General features: G+C 37.7%; 2 protein-coding genes across 18 annotated transcripts in view; one reads left to right on the forward strand and one right to left on the reverse strand.

Moving 5' to 3' along the window:
* Zfh2 (Zn finger homeodomain 2) overlaps nt 1-19,819 on the forward strand; it is a 374,611-nt gene extending 354,792 nt beyond the window's left edge. For 12 of the 15 annotated variants that reach the window (XM_072892289.1, XM_072892280.1, XM_072892284.1 and 9 more), the window contains one exon: nt 16,980-19,819. In XM_072892289.1, coding sequence (XP_072748390.1) covers nt 16,980-17,704 — 725 coding nt within the window. In that variant the 3' untranslated portion in view covers nt 17,705-19,819. The remainder of the gene's footprint in view (nt 1-16,979) is intronic. The other 3 variants (XM_072892292.1, XM_072892294.1, XM_072892296.1) reach the window with 3 other exon arrangements.
* The window catches only part of LOC140665791 (uncharacterized), a 115,692-nt gene that overhangs the window by 53,644 nt on the left and 36,172 nt on the right, over nt 1-25,876 (reverse strand). For all 3 annotated transcript variants that reach the window (XM_072892336.1, XM_072892338.1, XM_072892337.1), the window contains exon 3: nt 13,376-13,512. In XM_072892336.1, coding sequence (XP_072748437.1) covers nt 13,376-13,512 — 137 coding nt within the window. The remainder of the gene's footprint in view (nt 1-13,375; nt 13,513-25,876) is intronic.

Raw genomic sequence — 25,876 nt, forward strand, 5'->3', positions numbered from 1 at the left:
TTTCATATTCAAATTTATTGTTTGATTCATTTACTAAGAAATTATATCTAAATAATATGCTGATATAACTTAAAGTTAGATTTTATACTTCGTTGAACTTTAAATTATAATATATATTCAAAATAAATATGTAAAGAAAAAAATATTCTTATATAAAAAAGTAATTTATAAGCGTTATTTATAAGAGTTATTTATACATATATAACAATCTATATATATTATATATGATAAAAAAATGTTATATAACAGTATTTTTTTTCAAACCTTTCTCTTTCTCTTTATACTCGCAGAAATAGTAAATTATCTTATATTTAGATTTATACAAGTTTTAAATTACTGTTTCAATTGAATATTGTTTTTAGAAATTGTATATTACGAAATAAATCTGTGTCATAATCAGATTAAATATTTTTATGCAAGTGATATGCCAAACAGTCATGACGAACAAACTTTCCATAGCAATGTGAATGACAAGAGATGAGCGGCGCATTTGAATCGAAAGCCTACCTCTCTCACTTCTTTCTCTCTACTTTCCTTGTTCTCTTTCTCTCTGTCTCTATTCCAGCTACTGTTGCAAATGCGCTTTCTACCAGGAATTAAACTGGCAACTTTAAATTAAACCGTTCGTACGAGCGGGTCGTAGGGCCTGACACTTACGATAATTCACGTCGACCCACGTTGACGGTTGAGCCGTGTCGCATACAAATGGCGAAAATTCGTACGATCGTTACCTCTGCGCAAAATAAAAAAAAAATTTACCGACACGGACTCGCCAACGAAAATAAAAAGGCAGAGCGCGGGAGGGCAAGGAGAGAGAATATCGTGTGCAATGAATATGTATCGTTGAGAACGAATGTCCTGAACGTAGAGTAAATTGTTAATTCTTAACTAGGAAGCTTTCTCTACTGTTTACATATATAATTATTAGAAAACACAAATACTTCTTCAGAATAACGTGAATAATTTCAAAAATGTTATATAGCATAAATTAATATACTCAATATTCAAACTAAATTTTAATTAGATATTTATTGCAGATTAGAATATTAAGACTAATCATGTGTAATGATGATAATGAATGCATTCATCATCATTTCATCTAAATAAAAGTAGTACAATATACTACGATTTATTATTTTTTTTTTGCTATTTTTTATCGCATATATAAAAAATAAAGCTTTGATTGAAATAAATTTATACGTAGAAAACATATATAAATTCACAAACGCGCGCTTTGGTTTGCAAATGGGAAGAATCAGGCGGTGTTGAAATTGAAACTCACGGCGAGTCCTTTAAAAGTTATCGCGAAGGGGATTGCGGAATCTCTCCTCGGTCGAAGGAGCAGAAAAGATCGCGTTAACGACGTGCTCGACAATTAACCCCAGCCGGAAGGGCGGAGGACTTTCCGTCGCGGTACGACGAACAAGCTGGGACAATTAATTAATGCCGGCTCGCTCGCTTAATTCGGGGCGCAAACGAGTTGGATCGTCGGCTTACCGGGCGTACCGATAACTCTTGGCTCCTGATGCAACCTGTTGCTGAGGGCACGAGAGAGGAGAGGAGGTACGAGAGAGGCGCAAAAAGAGGAGAGAAAAAGAAACAGAGAGAGAGAGAGAGAGAGAGAGAGAGAGGATAAGAAAATCGGGGTGTCAGATGTCTCGATGGTGGCCGACTCGGGGGCGGCCGTGATGCTGCGAGCTGGCAATTAAGCCATCAACCCTTAATGAATGAACTCGCTCAAGCCGAGCCACCAACTCTGCCAACCCCATTAGCTAACTAACCCCGAGTTATTTGCATGTCTGACGGCGAGGGTGAACACCGAGATTCGCCGGCACAATTACGAGTGACTTTATGGTCAGGTGCTTAAAGGCTTAAAGCTGACGAGCCCTTAAATGACATTCTCGCTGTCTAAATACGAAAAGTCCACGTCGCGAAAGAAAATTGTTACGAGAAAAAATCGTTTATGAGATTCTATCGATGGAAACGTGTTAATTTGATTTTTTATAAAAATATATTTAGATTAATTCTATACCTTGTCTATTTTTTATTAACTTTAATAAAAATCTACGCATAAAATGTAACGTTGAAGAAAGAATTTAATATCAAAATTTCATAAACCTATGCATATATGCCGGTTATGCGACAGTGATCACGACGACGGACTCTTCCGACCGAAGTTAAGGAGCGTTTAATTAGAGCAAATTGAAGCGTCCATCGCTCGTTCTACCCAATTTCACACGCGAATGCACCCCACGTAGAACGACGAAGGGCGATTTGATCTCAAGGCGTGAAAAGCGATGAGATAGTCAAGCTCCTTGACCACATGGGTTGTCTTATCTGCGAAATGGATCTCAAAGGACACACGCCGAACGAATCCTTCCTTCGGTGGTTGTACGACGGTGCGAGGTGATGCGTGAGCGCACCTGCAAACAATCGGGAATGCGTATCGCAGAAATTTATGCCTTGAGGGAACCGAAATAAACATACGCAACACTGCCGTTTTATGTTAACATTCGCGCATCCCTGCATCGCTGTAAACAAGCTTTAAGAATATCAAATATGCTACGGCACTTTCGAAGAATTTTATATATGCATAAAAGATTTACAACACACATGTGCTGTTTTCTTTGAAATTACTTAAAAATTCACATACCTTATAATTCTTTTTCTTTTCATTATTATATTTAATTCAGAAATATTTTAATATTACAAATGATGTTTGTATCTTTTTATATATTAATAGTTAGAAATATATTAATATTATAAATGATGTTTATATCTTTTTTCATTCTTACCATTTGCATTAAACTTTGTATTATATTTTTTTACGATATTTTTCTATAAGAAAATTTAATTTATCTAACAAATTTTACATATTTTTTTCTTAAATATGTTTAAATATTTCATATCTTTTTTACAGCCAATTGTTTATTTGTCAAAATAAATCTTCACTTTTTTTCGAGTATATAAATAATAATGCAAAAATAAAAATCGACAATTATTTTTTTAAATGACGCAATCTCGTAAATTCCGGGTGGGTTTGATCAAAAGGTGTATCTCTACTTGGGGAAAGGGGAAAGGGCGAATGTGTTTTGTACCTGCACGGTACGGTGAGATCGCGTGTCGAGACGCACTTTGTCCTCCTAACTCCTTATGCCTTATCCAGTCCTTAGCGCGGAAACGCTAATTCGTTGATTATCCTAATGACTGTCGGGAAGTCAGCGGGAAGGAAGCAAAACCACGCGCGCGCCATGAACCTCGTCTTGATTTATTCAGTGCAGAGTCTTTGAACGTGCCGCGAGCTCCTCGTTACGCGTTACGTTTACTCGATCATCATTGTTTCATCGATAAAACCGCTCTTACGTTCGCGACCTTCGATTAATTCATGAGAGACGCTTAACTACTACGTAACTAATGTGATTTGCGAGCGAGTTGGGAAAATGCGCGACCAATTTGCGAAATTAATTGCCAATGAGGTATATCTTTAATGACGTATAGTATCTAATTAATTTCAAGGTCTTGTTCCCCGAAACACGTCATGTTGACTATACCAATTTGGATCGTTAAAAAGAAACGAAACATTGCATAATCCTTGTGTAATATTGGCTTGTACGATTAAGTGTTAAAATAACTGAGAATATTTTCAGCCTATATTGGTTTGTTTCTTCAATTATTTTGAATAACATTAGCTTATATAACTGTGATATTTATTACATGTCGCGATATATGCGTCATGCTTAACATTCTAGAATTTTTATTTGTATATATTAAAGACATATATTTAATTTTTACTTTTTTACATATAATTTCGTAATTGGAATGATTTATAGAATTTATATTATATATTTTTTCGCTAAAATAATATTCAGAATTCACTTCTGTTATAATAAAAATAATAAAATAGATTATTTCTGGATTAAACCTAACGAGTTCTGATGAATCTAATAATTGTATCTGTATTATAGTAAGGTTTCTTAATCCAACGTGACAACTCTGATGCCCCAGTTTTTATCCTCATTTACATATCTATAATATACACCTTTATATACAATTTTAACATTTTACCGATTAATATAAAAAATTTGTAAGATTATTAAATGTGTGTGTGTGTTGTGCATCATTTGATACATTATAGAAATTACGTTAAACCAAAAGTAAAAATTTGTATTTTTATAGTTTTCTGCAAACTAATCATGTGTTTTTGTTTTTCTCACAATTCTCGAGAAAGAAAGTAAATAACGACCAAATTTATAGTAGTTGTAACAATAAAATAAAAAAGAAATATATATATGTTACTGTTTAATCATATGAAAGTAAATCAGTCAATAACTAATCATTTAACATAATATAAATCAATAATTTAACTACTTAACATAATACAAATCTCATTTATGTTATGTAAAAAAATTATGGTAACTTTGTTTTATTATCTATTTAACTTATCTATAGTAACTTTTACAGTAATTTATAGTAACTCAAATATTAATAAATTATCGCACAAAACAAACTTAATGTAATTTTAACTTCGTTTGTGCAAAGATTTATGATTAAATCTAAGTTTATTCGATGCATAGACAACGATGAATTTAAATTATTTCTGTCATAGTCGTCACCGTGATAAGGTTTCTTAATCGTACCAGAATATAATACTAATGTCCTACTTTCGCGCCCTCCAGTTGTCCGTATATAATTGCTTTCACCCTGTTTCTATTATCTAATACGCGAATCGATAGCAGCGAGTATTGATGCATCACTAGTCTATAGTACTAGATATACTTGCATGATCAAAAAATTTAAATATTATCATATACATACATGTATCTAGCTGTTTAAAGCTTATTATTCGAATATTCACAGCAAACTTTATTTATGCTTTAATTAAGAATCATAGAATTTGTAATAAAATGTTTTTTTTTCCTTCTAGATGATTAAAAACTATAAAATATTCTAGCTTTAATTTGAAAGTCATGACAATCTTTAAAAAATTAAGGATTATTAGATTTATGCCAAAACAAAGCGTAATGATTTTACATAGAAATACACTTTTATTATATATCATTAAAGATTTTAATGTGTTTATTCTTTGAAATGCTAGACAGATTATACATATTTTTCTATATATTATTCTTCAATTTCAAATTTAATTTTATAATTCTCGATATTTTTATTTTTATTTTTATTTATGTTTTAATATAATAATAGAATAATAATATAATGATTAAAATGACAAATAATTGCTTGAATTATCTACTGTTTATTATAGTTAGATTGTCCGATTCTGAAGGATTCTGACATACATCTCGTTATTTCTTTTTGTGACGATAATAAGAGGCGATAATAAACGCCAAGGCCTTGGATATTAAAATCTCTCTCCTCAGAAGTCCTCGAGTACCTCCTCGGGAACGGATGGAAGTGGTACTTCTGGTATTGTTTGCAGGGTCGACTTGAATCCTCCTAATTAGAAAATTCTCATCGCGACCCCGCTGTCGCGTGCGCCTTCTTTCTTCGGTGAACCTTTTTATTATACGAGGGCGTAACAAGGACCAAGGGGGTGCCTCAGTAATTATTATTCAAATATTTTCTTTTGCCCGTGCCCGCCGCATTAATATTTACAATGCCTTCCCTTTGGCCAACCCCTTGCCTAGGGGTGTCTATTGAGAAAAGAGTTCGCGGTTCGAGCAGACGTTTCCACCTTTCTTATCTTGCATCCCGAAAGCAATATTTTTGAAGAAAATTATATTGTTTCAAAACATTTTTATACAACTTGTTTTTAATATTGCAATGCAAGTTATAAAAAAATAATGCTTGAGTATACTGTAATAAAATAATTTTCAAAGAAAAAGTATGTTTTTAATTAATGAAAGACATCTTAATAATTTATACATTTGGGATGAAAAAAATAAAAATAAATTAAATACTGAAAATATTGCGAGATGACAACAGCAATATTTTTCGAAATCATCATATAAATTAAAAGTGATGCTGAAAACTTTGTTTAATTGCAAGAAAATCTTTTAAGAATCATAATTTTATATGATATTTATTATCGCATCCATATCATCGCAAGCTTTCCTAAAAATCGATAAATTATTACTTTCACAAGTAATAGAGAAGTTAAGGTTTTTGTTTTATGCTTCTTCTATATTTTCTAGTATTATTGAATTATTTCTGTCAAACCGACACAAAATCAATTAAGATGTCGTATCTTGCTATTCGATAGCTAAGAAAGCCGCTTCACGGCAAGGTCAATCTCCTTGCGTGACAGAAAGAGACTCGCCGAGCGTAACTTTTCCATGCGGAGTACATTCCGGGGACGAGTGCATTAAAGTTGTATCACGTTGCGACGTCCGCGTATAAGTTAGGTTTGCAAGGTGCGCGCATGCATAATGTGAGGCAGCACGTTCTCCGTGTCGAAGAGGTATGATTCCGGCCGCGTCTGAGATGCGCGTAACAAGCCGCACACCGTTAGTCGAGCCCAACCACTCGTCCACAATTCCTGGCGGAGAAAACGAACCCCTTCGGTTACTCCCTAACGATGTGCCAACAAAATACGGATAAGGAGACGAGGAGCGTAAGCAGATCGAGGGCGAAGCTGACGAGCGTTACACGCAAAGACGGAATAAAAAGTAAGGGTGCTGTTCGGGGTGGAAAGGGCGGAGGTAGACAAATACGCAGTAGCTCGACGAGACACGACGAAACGAACTGAAAATCGCTGGCAGCGAAGACGTCTGCCTCCTCGTCTTCGAGAAAGAGGTTTCTTTTCCCCCTCCTTAATTATCCGACTGACAATTATTTTTAACGACTTCGCGATATCTTAACGAGACCTAATCCGCCGACGTGGCGTCCGTTAAAAAGAAAGAAGCGAAAGGGGGAAGATGGTAAAAAAGAGGTCGCGCTATAAGGGGTGTCTCCTTACCGCTTCTTTTTAATTCCTCTTGCTGAAATCTCTTATTACCGTGCTGTAACATTCCTGCCGGTGGGCTACCCTCCGGAAAGATTCCGAAGGACCCGCTCTTTCTTACGGTTGACTTTTGTAACGGCGACACGGATCCACGCCGTGCAATTAGAGAGCGAATAATAATAATCTTCGTGACGAATTGAGATTCATGATTCTCCTGTCTTATTAAAATACTGAGGCGAGCCTGTTTTTTTTTTTTTTTTTTTTTTTTTTTTACAATCTTAATGTTTGAATAAAAATTTAAATATAATTTTTTCAAATATAAATATTTATAAAATTGTGCTTAAATAAAAGTATTAAATGTACCCTAAAAAAAGGATGTTAATATTATTATTTACAAATTTTTTGTATATAAAAGTATAAATAAAAGTCATTTTTATAAATTATGAAGTTGTTTTATTTTTAGAAAAAAAAATTTTTTAATCAAGCGATATTTTGGTTTTTACAAGAGAGCATAGTCAATCGAAAAGTACAGGAATTGCCAAATGCGTATTAATGTGAACATAACGCAAACAACAGGAAAAGTCTATTATTATCTGACGCGACTCACGTGAGAGCGTCCACTCCCATTTTCGATCCCCATTACCGTACGGTAATCGTCTAATAATTGAAGTGAGGTAATTACCGCGCGATAGGCTACTTCCCACGTCCGGCGCGCCTGGCTCATTAAGTCGTCGCTTAATGATAGTCGCAATCGGTCAGTCTCTGCCCACTATGGTCACGGCAAAACGCATAGTCATAACACTCGGCGCCAGTATTAGTTAATCTCGTTTCATTATTTATCGCCTCGAAGGACTCGGATTTATTCTTCCGCGTTAAGCGAAATCCAATGACACGTCATTAGTCATCTCGTGTGATCGTTGTATTTTATTTATAATTTATAGTATTTTATTTATACCTCGCATCTACAATGAAGACGTTTTGCATAATAATCATGCAAATCTGTAATTTATTTTCCAAACACTGCCTCTCTCTCTCTCTCTCTCTCTCTTTCTCTCTCTTTATTCATCGGATAAACGAGAATTGAAACTTCGAACCACGGAATAGATGCTACCGCGCGTACGTTGGTGCGTCAGGGTCAACGATGCTCAACACCGATGCGTATTTATAGAGATAAATACCAAAGTGCTACCGGATACACCGCTGCCTCGAGCCCACTTGTCACTAAGGATTACTCGTGTTCCCACTGAGCCTAGCCTGCGACACTTTGGGCAGGGGCGGATTAGAGGAAATAAACTTCAATAGCAAACAGATTCTCACGCGACGCGTTCTTTAATCGCAAGTTTACATATAAAGATAATAAATTGATTAATCAATGACAAGTAAGGTATTTGTTAAATTCACAAAAAAGATTTTAACAGGACACTAATTACTTAATATATGTTAGTATTTTTATTTATCAAATATAATGAATATTACAAAAAATAAAGCACAATAATCAATAGATATAAATTAATTCAATCATTTAAAGGATAAAGCAAAAATAATTTTTGTTATTGTCATGAGAGTTTTAATGGTATGAATGATCAAAGATCTCACAAAAGATATACGCGGATGCATTCAAATACGACCAAGTCTCGTATCTCCGCAAATCCGCCCCTGTCTCTTTAGGGGGCTCTGGTACCCTTCATGCCGGGTCTCCGCCGCGGTTCTGCATTTAAATAATTAAAGATCCGCCGGGACGGATGAACGCACGGACTCGTCGTATTAATGGGATAATCGAGCGTTCAACGTCGACCGAGAAGCAGCAGCTATAAGAGCGATGAGAGGAAAGAAGGGAAAGAGATAGGTGGTGGTGGTGGTGGTGGTGGTGGTGGTGGACGGGTGATAATGATTTTATAGTCAGCTGAACTGTACGGGGGAGGGGGATGTGAGACAATTGACTCGATAATACGGGTCTTCCTGCCTGGCACCCGTTGATACCGACGGCGAATCAAGTGCGAACACCCGGCTAAGAGAAAAAGAGCGAGAGTTAGCGGGAGGGAAAGGGAGAGAGAGAGAGAGAGAGAGAGAGAGAGAGAGAGAGAGAGAAAGAGAGAGAGAGAGAGAGAGAGAGAAAGAAGGAAAGAGAAGGACAAGGATAAATGCTCCATTCGCTAATGACCCCGGTGCCTCTTTAGGGACGGCTCCTTGACTTAGGCTACCGGTCGAAGACCTCTCCATCTCTTCGTGAGATGCCGAGAAATCAAGTACCTGACAGCGGACTCCACCTTCTGGCTCCTGATGCATCCTCGTCGCGTTCAGAAATTCGATGCTGCCAGTGACTCGTCACCTGCGCGGGAGTTCGAAGCCGCCTGAAAGGCTCGCTAAAGCGCGTTTGATCCAGATATTCATTAAAGTAATAACGCACACTTGGATAACGCGACGAGGGAATAATCAAATGTCATAAAACGTAAGGTGGGACATATATAAATAAAAATCCACCAAAGAATTGGTATAAGATCATGTTTTTATCCGTGAGAAACTTGAAAAATATTAAGATCTGATAGATAGATAATAATTAGAATGATAAATTTTTAAACAAAGTGCGATAATCACCGCACCAACAAGAATAGAAATGGAAATGAAAAAAAAAACAAATCATATACAATACATATATAGATTTGTAGAAACTTTCGAGTTCTGCAAGCTTGAGCAAAATTCACTGATAAAATACTAACTCAAATATTCTCATAATTTTTTAAACGATCAGAGATGCATCTACAATTTTACAATCAAAAACATATTTATCTTCTTTTTTATAGCCAGCCTATTTTCTAAAATATATCAAAGATTTGGAGAACGGTCATTACTGAATTAATACTGATATCTAAAACATTTAACATATGGATACTTGCATCTTTCCGTCGTAAAAAATATTTATTTCATTATACCACTTTACTACACTGAATGATACAGGTGTTGAAGGAACACCTGTCTGTAGCTACACGCGGATCTGATGTTTTGCACACAAGACTTTTAGATTAAATATTGTCCGGCATCATCATAATCCTTCAATATATCTGATTAGAACAATATGCAGTTGATTTTAATCTTGAATACACAACGTCAGATAAAACTTAATTACTTTTCATAACGTATCATCGATAGAGATTTATTAAATTAAATTTATTATTTCTTACAAATCAATACTTTAATAATGATTAAATTTGTATAAATCAGATATGTAATCAAAACATTTTTCTACATTATTAATTAAAAATTATACTTATAAATTCGCTAGTTGTTTAAATAGTTGCAAAAAACTAAACTTGTAAATAAATTATATATATATATATATATATATATATATATATATATATATATATATTGTGTATATATATATATATATATATATATACACAATACAGAAAAAAATTAATTAGTATTTCTTAAAAATCAATATCTCAATAATTAATTAAATTCATAGAAATCAGCAATATAATAAAAAAAATTTTCTTTTTTTTTAATCTAAAATTGTTTAATAAAAAAGTTTTTAATAAAAAAATTATATATTATAAGCTCGCTATTTTTTAATTATATAATAATCAGACTTAATCATCTATATATATATATTATCAATAAAAAAAATAATGTTAAAAAATAATCTTACACATTTTATATAGAGATTATTTTTATACAAATCTCGCATATAGGGACAAACTTTTTTATTAAAAGAAAAGCGAAAATCAACTCTGTAATTTTGTTGGCGAGAAAAAGATTCGAAATAAAAGGTGGACAGAAAGGCGGAGGAGGAAGAAACGTCCGCTTTCGCGTGCGGAGGGTCTGAACGAGCGTAAAAATAGCCCTGGGACACGTCAATAATTAATTAACGGAATTTATCGATACGCCGGCGCCGTTATCTTGTCCGATACGCGTACGAAGCGATTTCGTGGCCGAGCCGCGAGATAAGCCGTCGTCAATTCATTCGGGTCTGCGTCGTTCGCGTGGAAATTACGACTTCCTCGTGATCCCTGACATCTAACATTTTCTGAGAGGGACGAGGGGAATCTGCTTACACCGAACATCGCCCAGGGTATTAAAGTCGATCGAATGAGCAGGTGACTGGTTGAGCTGATATTTGGTATGTTTTAAGTTCAAACTTTAGACACGACGTACTACTTTGTTTGCATTCTCGGTGTTAATCTCACATAATATGCATATAATAATATCTAAATATAATTTCTCAGTCTTAAACTTTTTATAGGATTTTGCAGTATGAATTTTCGATAAATATAATATATAACTTCAATTATTATATATTATTATTTTAATTTTAATTTAAATTAATTTAATTATTAATATAAAATTATTTTTTAATCTTCAAGGTAAACTCAAAAATGCTCATGTCTATTACATTACTTATATTTCTTTTGCAATGTTAATGTGTATTAATAATATAAAATGTATCATTATTAATTCATAAATAAATTTCTGCATTTACATGTATATTATCGTCAATATTCGTAAAAGCATAATTTTAATAAATAAGACGTGACTTATTATTAGCCGCGTATATTACCGTATATTAATAAAAAAAAAAAACATTTTGCGAATAACTTTAAATTATTACTTGTTTATGACATATTTTTTCTCCATAGTGTGTTCCCTTAATCACGTAATCGCAAGACTTTGTATAGCGCGATGCCATATGAATTAAACAAATAATCAAGTAAATTATGGCATTGCTCACGGCACTTTTCAGAAACATCTCCTCGCCGTAGGTTAATTATAAGAATGGCTATCGCGATTTCTCGAAGACCGAGGAGAGTCGCACCTTTACCACTTCGCCATCGCTTTAATCGGAATTGACCTGTTTTTAACGAAGCCGCACTTTGCGTGAGCGAACAGGCAAAGCCATTGATCCTGCGGTTCGCCAGGACACGATTTACCTCGAGGACCGTGTCCTCGGGTCCCGCATCGGGTCTCAAAACCCTCTCCAACATCAGGCCTTGACGTCTTAAGCGGGGTGGGGCGGTCATCGAACGAGATAACGAAATTAGCCCGACCGCTAATTTATTTCCTAATTCCCGCGCGAGCGGAGGTGTGAAACAGTCGTTTCGGGCCATGGTATCGACGATAACGGGTCTGGATAAGGAATAAAAAGAGGAGAGGATTCCTTCTCGTACGTGGTCGGTCGACGACGGGCGCGTGAAAGAAAGAGAAAGAGAGAGAGAGAGAGAGAGAGGCAGAAAGAAAAAGAAAGAGAGGCAAGAAAACGAGAAAAGAAAAAGAGAGAGAAAGAGCCAAGAGGAGATAATGCGAAGGCAGGAATGCACGCCCACGTTCACGACGTGTTTTCCTATACACGTATACGTGTGCGGTGGTCAACCACGTGAGAACGCGCTAGCACGCACACGCGGAATGCACCGTTGTGCATACTTCGCGTAACGGGCAGTTATGGCACTCCGCAGATCCTTTCCTCAGCGGTACTAACTCCACCTCCGAGATTCATCTGCCACGGTAGTCCACGAATTTCCCCGCTCTATATGATGAATCTCAAACCAGAACGCGCATTACAAGCCGTTAAAAATTCCACGTTAATTTTCTTCGTTGTTTAATTATTAATTAAATAATGAGGTAATTGACAAGACGCGTGACGAGAAAAAATATCGTATATTTATTACCTTAAGCGTAAAATATCGCACGTTTCGCGTTATCATATTGGCCTTTAGATGTATTTCCAAACTTGATAGATATTACGGTTTCAGCAATTCTTCCTCCTTTCTCTTTCGTCTCTTTCTCTTTATCTTTTTATTTCCTTACCTATCGTATTCTCCTTTTAGTATGAGCTAATAATAAAAGAATACTTTCTTAAGAGCATCGTTACATTTGTAGCTTCTTACTTGATGTTAAACAAATCTAGGCGAGGAAGGACAGTTTATAGATCTAAGCTTTTCAAGAAATATCAATAAATAAAGAATACCTTATAAGAGGATATAATTTTCCCATTTTTATCAGTTTAACTTTCGTTTAAAAAAACGTATCTATAATTGTCGGATTGTCTCGATAATAAATATAATAAAATGTAAAAATATTTACTCTCTACTTTCTGTAATACTTTGTCTAATATATCATATATATATATATATATATATAATCTAGATATAATAGTTATATATAATAATTATTATTCTGTAATATAATCACATGATAATAATTTAATAATTTTTTAAATTTTCTTAAGAGAAATTTAACAAATTAATAAAATAATTCAGACGATCGATTCTAGTCACGATCACTGACTGTCATTCAATGACGTGCTACTTCGAACAGCAACCCGTAACATGACGAATTGCATTTTTCCGCGCGCGCGTCTTTGAAACAGCCGTTAAAATTCCTGAACGCGTTAACTAACGACATTCCCGATTATTCTGTTCACCGGTCCTCGAATGCAAGTTTATGGCTGCCAGGTTATACAGACTTATACCTACTTACCACCAGAGTCCATGGGTCTGACACGGAAACTCGCTCGTAAATTCCCGCCGAACAAATTTCCAGCATGTGTCGTGGCAATCTTGAGGTCAGTGGTTCTCACGTATAAAGAATCCGAAAGAAAGGCAAGGTCTTCAGATCTATAACAATTAACAAAGTAGCCAAATTAAAAAGAGTGCATTAAAAGTTTGAAAAACACGAATGCTTCACACAATTTTGATGTATAGTGCTAATTTAAGAAAGATCATTCAAGATATTTTATAAATGACATGTGTATACTTCCACAAATCCTACAAATAATTAGTTTAATTATTTAATTAAGTTAATTATAAATATCTACTATATATATATATAATGTAAAAAATATATTTAAACTATAAAATAAATATAAATGTAATACATTTCAATTATAAATAAATATAAATATAAAATAAATCAATAGAGAGACACAGTCTCTATTTAATAGCACAAAGAAATATTTTATAAATTAATAAATGAATAAATTTGATTAGGAATTAATAAATTTGATTCATAAAAAGTGTTGAACTTTTTTAAGTAAAAATGAAAATAAATTAAAAATATAACGAAACTTTCTTCCCTGTAATACTTGCTCTATTATACTTGAATAAAAAAAGCTAATAGGTAACACATGCTAACTCACATTACAGAGTCACAGAAAGTTCGTTTCAATTGAGAGCTGTTTGCGCGTATTGAGTACCATATAAATGCGCTCCATTAGCATCACGGTCAGAGTAATTCCCGGCGCAAAGGATTAAAGCATAGTGGCATGCTGAAATTAAATAATGAGTGTCCGTGTCGCGATGACGATCACTGGGGACTTGGGAGCGGCCGGCAATCAGAATCTCGCGCATACACACGCCGGTCACACATTTAAACAAAAACACACATCGCGACATTACCGAAGCACTACTATCTCAATCCGTACGCAAATGAGCCCCACTGAAAAGACGGGACGAAAGTGATGTGCGTATATAGTGGCGAGTGTGTGCCTTTCGTCTCCGTATTTGCACGCGGGTGTGTATATACATATACACATGTACGCATGCAAATGCCAAGACGAAAAGCACACGCGCGCGCACACACAACACAGCCTCCGTTGACTGTCTAGGAGGAGAAGGTGCCGGAGGACGGAAGGGAGGACGAATCAGAGCCACTCAAAGGAATAACTAGTGATCATTAAGAGTAATAATCTCTCTCCTCGACCGTTTTGATTGTTTCAAGGGTGTCACACGAATCGTCCGTGACGCGCTACGCGTTATTTATATACAACGATCTTCCTTATTATATTATATATCGTTTCTGTCTCTCTCTCTCTCTCTCTTTCTTCTCTCTCTTGCATGCGAAGAAGCGATAGTGACCTTGAAATAAAGAACACTAAAGATATTACATACATTAAGTCCGCTTTATCTCCGATTGGATGCTGTACAAAATTCAGAACGGCAGAAATAATGAAAATATCAATGTTTATCAATTTTATATCTCGATGGCAGAATTAAAAATATAACTTTTTCATGCCAAAATAGATATTTCTAAAGTTCTAAAATTTTTTTATACATGCGTATAAAATTTATATAGGAATCACTTTTAATCGACAAAAATTAGAATGATTTTGTTTAAATATTTGAAAATTTTTGTATACAAAGATACATGTACATAGTGATGCAATAATAAACAAACTCTGTCATTATCTTAAATAATTTATATAATATTATTTTACAACAAAGAAGTATTTATCCAGAAAATCTCGCAAATTAAATTTAAAAAAAATCTCACGGTTATTCACATGGATTAAATTAAACTTGAGCAAAATGGTTCATGATTTTTGTCTTTCACTTAAAGATTACGATATTCTGATTCCATAATAATGCCTGTCGTCCACCACACGTTTCGCGCACGTTTATTTGCGCGCTCGACCATCATTATTCAGCCGATTATATCAAAGAGCGAGCTGCCTCCGATACCGAAGAGCGAGAGCCCGTGGGGCCTCGGTAATGAATTTGCCACATTCCCGCGAACGCTACAGAGCCGTAAAGGGGAGCACAGAACAGCGACCAGAACTATACAACATGGTCAATGTTGTTGCGTTAATCCCCCATTTATCCGTAACACTTTTCTCCCTTCTTTATTGCACGGCCGTGCCTCCTCGTTCCGAGAAAGGCCTTTTCGATGGCGAAACATAAAAACGCGGATTATTTGCTTGTCCAATCGAGGTAAAACCATAATCCACGCGAGTGCAAAATACGCGAGAGAAAGAATGGGAGAACCAAGAGAAAGAGAAAGAGAGAGAGAGAGAGAGAGAGAAAAGTGTTGGTCAAACAGTGGATCACCATGCGTGTGTATCAAGGATTCTCATTAGACAACAAAGAAGGAACGGAACCGGGCCCTGGCACTTTGGGATTCTGCCGTTTAATAACTATCAATTCCATCGCCGACGTTGAAAGACAAACCGGAGGAAGAGAGAAAGAGAGAGAAAGCTTTCTCGCTTCCTCCCCTTTCGTTGCCCTCCTCGTCTTCCTCGCGCCTCCCTACCAGCTCCGATAATTACAGCCGTGCGTCCAGCGAATGAGCAGGGGTATCATTAACACTTCCTGTCTCATAACGACTCCTCATCTGATACACGATACGCGGCGATATAGCTGTGCGTCACTGCGTAAACCTGTCAACTACTCGCCTAATCAACGTCGAAACGTAAACGCGCTTCTGCATCCTTTCTCGCGATCGTGCATAGATTGTATCATAGATCCGAGTCAAATTAGTTCGAAAGGAGACGTATCTTACGCTTTTCTTTTCAATTACGTTTCTAAAGACAAGAAAGAAAAAAAGGTGACAGTAAGTTTGTTTCACTTCCTGCTCCCCGCGGCGTACATGATGCTAAAATTAAAATTAATCGTTCGATGAGGCGTCAAGAGCCTTTCGATACACGGACTTTGGATCGTCGAGACGCGAAAATTATCCCGTCAATGTGCATCGGCCCGCGGACGAGTTAATAAGTACCAATTTACTTGTCTCGCTCGGGCAAAAACAGGTTCCGTATAAATTCTTCTCCGGACGGGGATGCTATTATGACAACTATAAGGCACAAATCAATTACGCACGAATCTGCCACCTAGCTCATTTTAATTTTTTTTTTTTTTTTTTTTACAGAAGTTAGATAATTTTATATTCTTTTCAAAAATCTTGAATTATACGAATTGCAGCATTTACAGTAATTTCATAATTAGATTTCGAAAGAAATCTTTATTATAATTACAGTTTCTTTCAGATATTCATACGTATAAAACAATTTAATGCAACTGGCATTTATTCTTCTCGATTGCAAATTGCTTTACGTTATGAAATCTGAGAGAATCTAAGATTGATCTCATATGATAGCTGATATGTATAATAATAAAATACGAGCCGATTGTACTCTGAAAGTAAAAGTGTAGGTCCAGTTTGAAGATAAATAAGTGCAGAGTAAAATGATTTTATAGCAGGAAAACTTGCGCGAAACTGGACCGACACAGCAGTCAGAGATTAAAATGGCTCGCGCGACAGTTGTGTAATGAGTTTTCTTACGAGAATCGATTTCACGATTTGCTTTCAGTAGCGGCTGCGGGCTTGAGCGGTGGCCTACTCGGGGGTGGTCTAATGTCGCTGCACGTGGAGGGCGGCACGCAAGTGCAGGTACCGCGGGCTTTGATGCAGGCGTTCCTGCAACAGGACCCAAATCACCCGGGCTTGGAGACGGTACGTCTGCCGTGCGTTCCCGACGAGACCAACGTCGCGCCGGCGCCGGCGTCGCAACACTGCCGCGAGGCGGAGATCGAGCTGTGCCTGGTGTGTCGCCGCTGTGGCCGAGCGTATCCGCAAGAGTCGACGTTGCTGGCGCACCAGCGCTCTTGCTACCTGGGCAATCAGCAACGTCGGGGCGCCCTACGTCTCGTGCAGATGCGCTATGCCTGCTCGCTTTGCGAACCGGGCGTCCTGACGCGCACTTACGCTACCGTAAACGAGTGGCGTCGCCACGCCGAGACGCTCCAACATCGTACGCGTCTCGAGGCCACTCAGCAACAACAACAGCAACAACATCAGCAGCAACAGTTCGATGGCGGTGCGCAGTCCGGTGAAGAAACGAATCCGCTCACCGACGAGATGGAGGACGTCGTCAATCAGATCACCCTGTTGGCGGCTCGCGCGGCCGCTGAGAGCACGACTAGCGGTCAACCGCAGGTCGGCGAGAGAACCGGCGGTCAGGACAACAACAACGGGCCTGACGCCAAACGGCAAAAGCTGGTGCAGGAGGTCACCGCCCTCGCTGGGGCACGTTAAGTGCTCCCGAATTAAGAGCCCAGGGATTGGTCTATCTCTTATCTTCTCCAGAAATAAGAGACATGTGCGCGATGGCATCAAAGATTAAGTGGAAAAGGACGCAAGAGCCAGACACATCGACAAAAGACGGAAGAGAGATGAAAACCGGATGGACGTCGCTCGAAGAAGGTCCGATTCGAGGACGTCGCAATGGACGAGCCAATGTTCCTAACCGGCGATGAACGGGCAGCACGGGTGTACATCTTGGTGGAGCACTCCGTCGCGTCGGGGGCATCTGCCCCGTGGCGGTAAGAGGGGGGTAGGCAGGGGAGGCATTACTACTCTGGCGCGGACGGTGGACTAATCGTGATCACTGGAACGCGCGACGTAATCCTCTCGTAATTTTCTTGTTCGTGTATCACACCGTCACCGCGCATCTCGTCCTCCACTGCCTCCCTGCCCCCTGGCCCCCGCCCCCCGATTCGCCTATTATTTTTGTAATGCGAATCCCGCGCAGCGCGCGCCGTGAAGTCGCGCGCTCTCCAAAGTTCCTCTCGTAGCACGAAAGAAAGAAAAAAAAATGATAAATAATGAAGAAGAAGAGGGTAGCAAAAAAAAAGGACAAAGAGAGACTCTCGACGAAGACGAGCGTCTAGGTGGAATCGCCCGGGGGACGATCGAACAAACACGATCGAGAAATCCAATCTTCTTTGCCGGTCAACCAACCAACCGGTCGATCAGTCATCGGTTCGATCGGATCGAGCCGATCTTTTGGGCCCATATCTCAGAGCGATGCGCGCGGTGGTACATTTACAGGAGAAGAGGGTACGAAAAAAATCCCGTAGGGGAAGGGAGGGAAAGTGCGTCGTATGCGACGCGGAACGACGCGCGTCGAGGTGGGCTAACTTAAACGTTCCTATGTAAAGTAATAATAAAGATTTAAAGCACACATACACACACAGAGTTACTAAGAAAAAGAAGGAGGAACAAGAGGAAACAAGCGGACGCTGCTTAGACGCTGCGTTTAATAGGATAGATGGTGTGCGGCGCGCGAAACTAAAAAACGCCGCCATCGTTACACATACGTACGTACATATTCATATACATATATATTATATATATATATATATATATATACATACGTCTATATATATATACACACACACGCATATATATATATATAGATATTTGACTGTCTCTCTCTATCACTCTCTTTCTCGTTTTGACGCGCGTGTGCACGGACCTGTGTGTATGTGTTTGCGCGTGCGTATGTGTGCATGTGTGTGTATGTGTCGTAAATCGTGCAGCGACTTCGACAGTGATCGTGAAAAAATGTAAAAAAAAATTGTGACACCATCGCGTATGCTTTGTACTCGTCGTGAATGAGATAGAGATGTCCGCGATTCTCGGGAAAGCGACGAAAGAATGAAGAAAAATTCACATAACAAACGTATATATATATACACACATACATACAAATACTTACTCTTTCTAACTTGACATACACACACACACACACACACACATACACACCACACACACGCACGCACGCACGCACGCACGCACATTCTCTCTCACACACACACATATATACATACGTGTACACACACACACACACACGCACGCGCACACCGTATACACATGTACACATCGGGCTCGTCACGTACATTTTTTAACATTCTTCATTTCCCGTAATTTGATAAAAAGAGACGTAACAAGACGGCAGACGGAAGGGAAGACGATGGTATATAAAGCGGTAATAAACCCTCGGTGCCCGTCGTCGACACGATTCGCGTGCACGAACGAGCAAGCAAGACCCACAAACATGGTTCCTATATTTAATAAATTATATTTATTAACACTAAACAAATGATTAGTAATAATGTTAATGATAATAATAATATTATTAATAATAATAAGTAATAATAATAATAATAAAGCTAGTAATAATAATGATAGTAATAATGATAAGTATTAGAGAGCTGTCGGTAGTTATAACGATTATCGCTAAGCAACGCTCGATGATCGAACAACCGATCGAAATACATCGACGCTCGGGGGAGGGGGGGAGGGGGGCACCGTCGTCGAAAAGACAGAATCTGACTTCTGTGTTCTCCGATCTCTCTCTCTCTCTCTCTCTCTCTCTCTCTCTCTCTCTCTCTCTCTCTCTCTTCCTCTCTCTTTTTTCCTCTTCCTCTCTCCCCCCACTCTATCTCCCCCTCCTCTTCCCTCTCTCTCTCTCTCTCTCTCTCTCTCTTTCTCTCTATTTATGTCTTTCTTTCTATCTATCTATCTATTTATCTATCTCTTTCTCTCTTTTCTCCATGTCTCACGCGAGCAAGAAAAATTCGAGCGAAAAATACACCCGCGTAAAAATAGGATTTACAAATCCTTTGGAAAAAACAAACAAGGACCTAATATACGTATGCAATACAGCATAAATAAATAACATTTTAGACATTTTCGATTATGAACAGATATTATTATTACGTAAAGTCGAGATGCTTCAGTGATGCAATCCGAAGCTTTTTCAAACAGTGTAAAACAAATTAAAGACTGCAATCAAGGATGAGATTTAAAAGATCATCTCACGTCTAGAGCAAAACATCTTATTGTCAGAGACAGACATCGCCCTGTATCTCGCACAGGTTGAGGAAAGGGAGGGGGGGAAAGAAGATTGCGCCCTTTCGATTGGCAACAGGAGAGAGATTGTATAAAATCGAGAACGACAAAGAATTCACTACTAGTTGGTAAGTTACAGATAAATTACGATTAAACTGTAGAATGTAAGGAAAAATGGGAAGTACATGCGCATCTTGACAAAGACGGTATACACAGGCAAATACACAATACACAAATACAAAATACACAGTCTCACTCACACATATAGGTATATATATATATATATATATATATATATATATATATATATATATACAGAGAAGAAAGAAGTATATATATACATATATATATATACATATATATGTATAAATAAAAAAGATGAATGAAAAGTGAAGAGAATGAATAAAAAAATAATGAATATGAAAAAATATATATATATATATTTCAGTAGATAAATATATATATATACATATATAAATATATATATATATATATATATATGATGTTGTGACGTACTAGAATTCTCGCGGGTACTATTCCGGAACGGTGACGTGTCTACACGCGTACGTACGTCGTGTTCCTTGCTTTAGAAGCTTATTCTGGAGCGTTTACGAAGAAACGAAAATTTGCGCGTATGATGCGGCGCGTATGCATAGCTATGGAATACCGGAAGTGCCATCGGAAGTGGAAAAAATAAAAGAGATAAAATCACGATGTTTTACGCGCCGCAATCTTGAATTTACGCGAATCATTAGGGTAAAAAACAGAGTATACTGCGGATATCAGAGAAGAACAAGATGGATATCGCGTGGAACGAAGGGCGATGCTGAATAGAAAAATGTACCGACGAATGGGCGCGTTCGATTTTAGAGATAGAGGGCTCGGAGAAAAAAAAAGCGCGAGAAGGGGTCTGAAAGATTCGATGACGTTAAACACGTATGGTGGTCGTTAAGATCAAACGAAACGCAAAGTAATAATTATTTTTAAGGTACTAAGCAACTCGAGGTTCCTGTCTGCAAAAGATGCTTTTTCTAACGTAAAGTTGGTAATGATGCGATTATTAATATTATATTTGAATTATTATTATTATTATTATTATAGATTATAATATTATATTTATATGTACGTGGTCATGTATTGATTATTATCTATATAAACGTTACAGCGTTGAACTAGTATACATTTACATATTCCAAGAGACACACACACACACACATACACACACAAAAATATACAGGCACACACACGTACACTAGCAAGAACATCTAATTGAATCGTTAATATCGAAATTCTCAGCCGATCGTCTTTCCGACCGGCACGGTCCACCTTTACAGGACGTACCGGGAAAATTCAAAGCGGAATCTCTCTTCATGTAAACCGATACCTCGCAAAATAAGACAATTAATTACGGTGCGATTGAATACCGTAAAATATTAATTAAGGCGATCGTCGCGCGCGTTTAGCGACAGCAAAAATTCGTACTGTCTCTTATTCAGAATTATTGCAAAAGAATAACTCTGTCACTATCACTAGCACAAGGCAAGATGTTCCAAAAAGCGTCTTAACTTAAACGCTGAGACATTTAGACTGTGAGAGAGAGAAAGAGAGAAGCGAAATTTACATATTTTCCTTCCCCGCGTTTCCTATATACGTGTTACAATCGTAGAAAAATGAGAATACACTTGAACGCACAAGAAGATGCGCTCTTCGACGGTGTCCTTCGCGATCTTGGTCCTTCGAATTTGCTCGCCGGGAGGCAGAGGAGGGCGACGCGTTATCGTAAGGATATCATAATATTCATCAACATCAAAACACACACACACACACACACACACACATACACACACACGAATCAAGCAGACATACGTACACAATATATACACATATATATACACACGCGCGCGACACTGAAATCGAATTTTGTGTATGAACTCGGAGCTACACATCGCATACGAGCGTGATTCTCAAAACGCGACTACGTACGTGCGCGTGTACGCAAAACCGGCGCGTCGCGGTTTTGGCGTTTTGAGTTTCGAGTACGGGAGATTGCGTGATAGAGTAACCGAACCTCGCTAGCTGTTCCTAAAAATCAACAATGAGTGAGTGATGAGCGTACGCGGATTATGTAATGGAGTGATGAACTGACGATATAAATGAGAGGAGAAACGAATGCTATATACATATATATATTACTGCGTTGCGAAAGAATTTTAAGCGCGGTCGACGTCGCCGACGCCGTTTTTTTTTTTCTTTTCCGTCGTTCATACGAAAAACCCGGACGCCTCTCCCGCGTATTAAGATGCAACAACGATCGATACAATGACAATTCGTCTGTCTCTCTCTTCCCGCGTGCGCAACGCGGTCGATGATCGGGATCGGGCGAACGCAAACGCGAGGGCAAACACATCAAGAGCGCAGAAGAGAAGACTTTTCGCCGACGCGCGGTTTTCCTCCCTCGGCGCGGAAGAGAAAAGAGATATATATACGGTCGGAACAATTTGTACGAGCTTGCTATATATGTACTTTATGCACACTCGATGACACTGACCATATATAAGCGTGTCGTGGTCGACGAGCAGTCGGAATGATTGCGTCGGTAGAACCGTTCGACGACGGAAGAGGCTACGGTGACGTCCAAGTTTTTCATTTTTGTAATCTCGTTGAGTTTTTCTACTAAAATGCGTTGAACGTGTCTATTTATTATTAACTTTATCGATTGCCTATATTGCTATTGTGACTATTATTGCCATTATTACGATTATTATTATCATTATAATTGTAATAATAATTATTATTATCATCTCATTATTATTATTACGTTATTACACTATTGTCATTATTATTACAATTATTATTGCATCATTATTGCCGATTGACTTGCGAATTTGTTCGAGCGGTACTTGATTGACTATTAATTAATAATGGATACTAATTGATAACGATAGCGACTAATTCTTGTGAGAGATTGCCATGTGTATATCTATATGTACTCACTATAGGGCACACCGTGAGCCACTGGTGGGTCCGCATACCCATCGACGGCGCGGGGCACCCGAAACGCCGTCCCGGGCAACTCCGATGATGTTGGCGCCACGCATCGCGGCTCAGCACGCGACTCGACAAAATCGAACGTAAGATGGACCGAGTGAGATCTCGTCGCTTGAAAAGATTTTCTTTTGAATGGACAATGACGGATAAGCGCCTCTTTTCGCGCCTCTCGCTGGACCCTTTTTGTAAAACGCGGAGGCGCAAAGAGATCGGCGACCAAACGGGACAAAATGACAGCTCGGAAAACACGTTGACAGATGACGCGTGTATCAAATATGACTGACAAAATGCTTTATAGAAAAAGATATACATCTCGTGTATGTTTTTCGACGAGAAAAGTAGATTATAAATTTCATCGCGATGTGCGTAGCATATTTTCTTTTGCAAACAAATACGTAGTGTTTCACTGTATCTTTGATGTTAACTATATATCCGCACCTTTGGTTCTAGTCAGCTGGCTGAATTCCTCGCGGATTCGTTTCATCAAACTCCCCGTTTAACCTGGTTCGTCGCGTCGCGCAGACGTTAATGATTTTACCTGATTAATGATTATGCGGGGGAGACAAAGCTAGTCCGCTCGGTCACCGCTCTATGCCACTCTTTTGTGTGTTACATGTACAGACTTATTATCCATTCACATTTCCATATATACGCATAAAATTACATACGCGCGTTTAGATTCTGTCGAAAGACAGCAAAGAGAGATGTGTCACACATAGATGTATCAGGACGATGACGATGACGATGACGATGACGATGACGATGACGATGACGATGACGACTGTGACTATGACGACGATTGTGACATCAAACACGGTTGTACCTGTATACGCACGAGGCGAGAGATACGCACGAGGCGAGAGATACACGCGAGCGTGAGACACGCACGTATACGCGTGCGTTGTGCCAACCTCGAAAACGGAAGACGAAAGAACGGAAAGAATGAGAAAAGGAAAAAGGCGGTGGAGCCGCAATCGGAGACGCCAACATCGTGCGGAAAAAACGGGCACGGTGCAATCATGTTCCTATTAGGTTTCATATCTAAGCGAGTAATTAATTATACCAGTAAATATAATGATGATGATGAAGGATATGATGATATTATATATTATTGGATATATATATACATACATACATTATATGTATATATATATAAAACTACATATAGTCTGCGATATTGCAGAATTATCCGAACCTTTCTTTAATTTTTCCCTTAAAAACAGAGAGACAAAGTGCGTGTAGCATACATAATGCATACTATTATTTTCACATTAATGAGTACGTACATTATGCGCAGCCAATGCAATTCATTTTTACACAGCGAGCAAGACAAATACAAAATTCTCTCTGTCTCTCTTTTCCCTAGGTATCTCCTGCTCCCTGTCTCTATCTTCTTTTTCCCTCTAGCTTTGACGTTAATTAACGCACACTGCATGCAAACCAGAAATCATTTCAGACTTGAAAATCCCCAGCTTCTAGCTTCAACCAGTCTGATCGATATGCGGGTGATAGCGCGTCGTCCCGAAAGCATTATCTTCATGTGTCAAGGAAAGTCATTTAAAAACGAGGACAGCATAATGCGTGATGAGAGAAGCGAAGAAGAAGATTATGATGTAAAATAATGCTGCTTCCTAACCCGTCATTCAAAGTCGACAAATGCCTTTTGAGTTAACGTCGTATTCTATTAAACTTTATTTGAAAAAAATCTCCTTTACGAGAGATATTTAATAATTTTGTTACGTATTTCCTTACATCATTCGCCTTCCTTTTTTTTTCAAGTTTCAAGAGTCAAGCTCGAGAAATTCACTTTTGCTGAAGTTATCGATTGGCAAATGAAATATACTTCTTTATGCATTAATTTAAATTCTTTTTATAAGAATCAGATTTATGTTTTAAAGACGCCACTGAAGCACAACGTAATGACCAATATTTGATATACATGCAATTTGTTGTATAAACTTGAATTAACTATTAAAACAAATACAATATTTAATTATTAATATTAAATTATAAATATCGTACACGCTATATTATATTATTAATTAAATATGTGTTAAATATTTTTTATATATTACCGTTATAAACTTATAAATAAATCAAACTTGTACGCAAAAATAACTTACGGATTTAATTATAAAAAAAAATATATATTGCAAAAGTATCGGAGTATAAAAATAAAAAAAAGGTAAAAACTAATTGTGAATACATTCGAACTATCATAAGTTGTTGAACTATCTCTAAAAAGTTCACAAAATTACATGACAATGTTGTCGAAAATTTTATCAGCGCTCGATCGCGAACACTGTCGCGGACGCGCGAGCTGTCAAGCGGCACTGCCATTCTATTACGCTGGATTTCATTTTATTTCCGGTTTGCGAGGCACCCTATTTCCGACTGGCGAAATATTAGTTCACCCGCAATTTACATAGAGACGCGAAACACGCTCGCTTGAAGAACCAATGTCGCGTGATAAATTCGCTTATCGGCAGCAACGACGACTTGACTGCCATATTTTCAATCACG

Source organism: Anoplolepis gracilipes, chromosome 5 (assembly GCF_047496725.1).
Source record: "Anoplolepis gracilipes chromosome 5, ASM4749672v1, whole genome shotgun sequence".
NCBI lineage: Eukaryota > Metazoa > Arthropoda > Insecta > Hymenoptera > Formicidae > Anoplolepis > Anoplolepis gracilipes.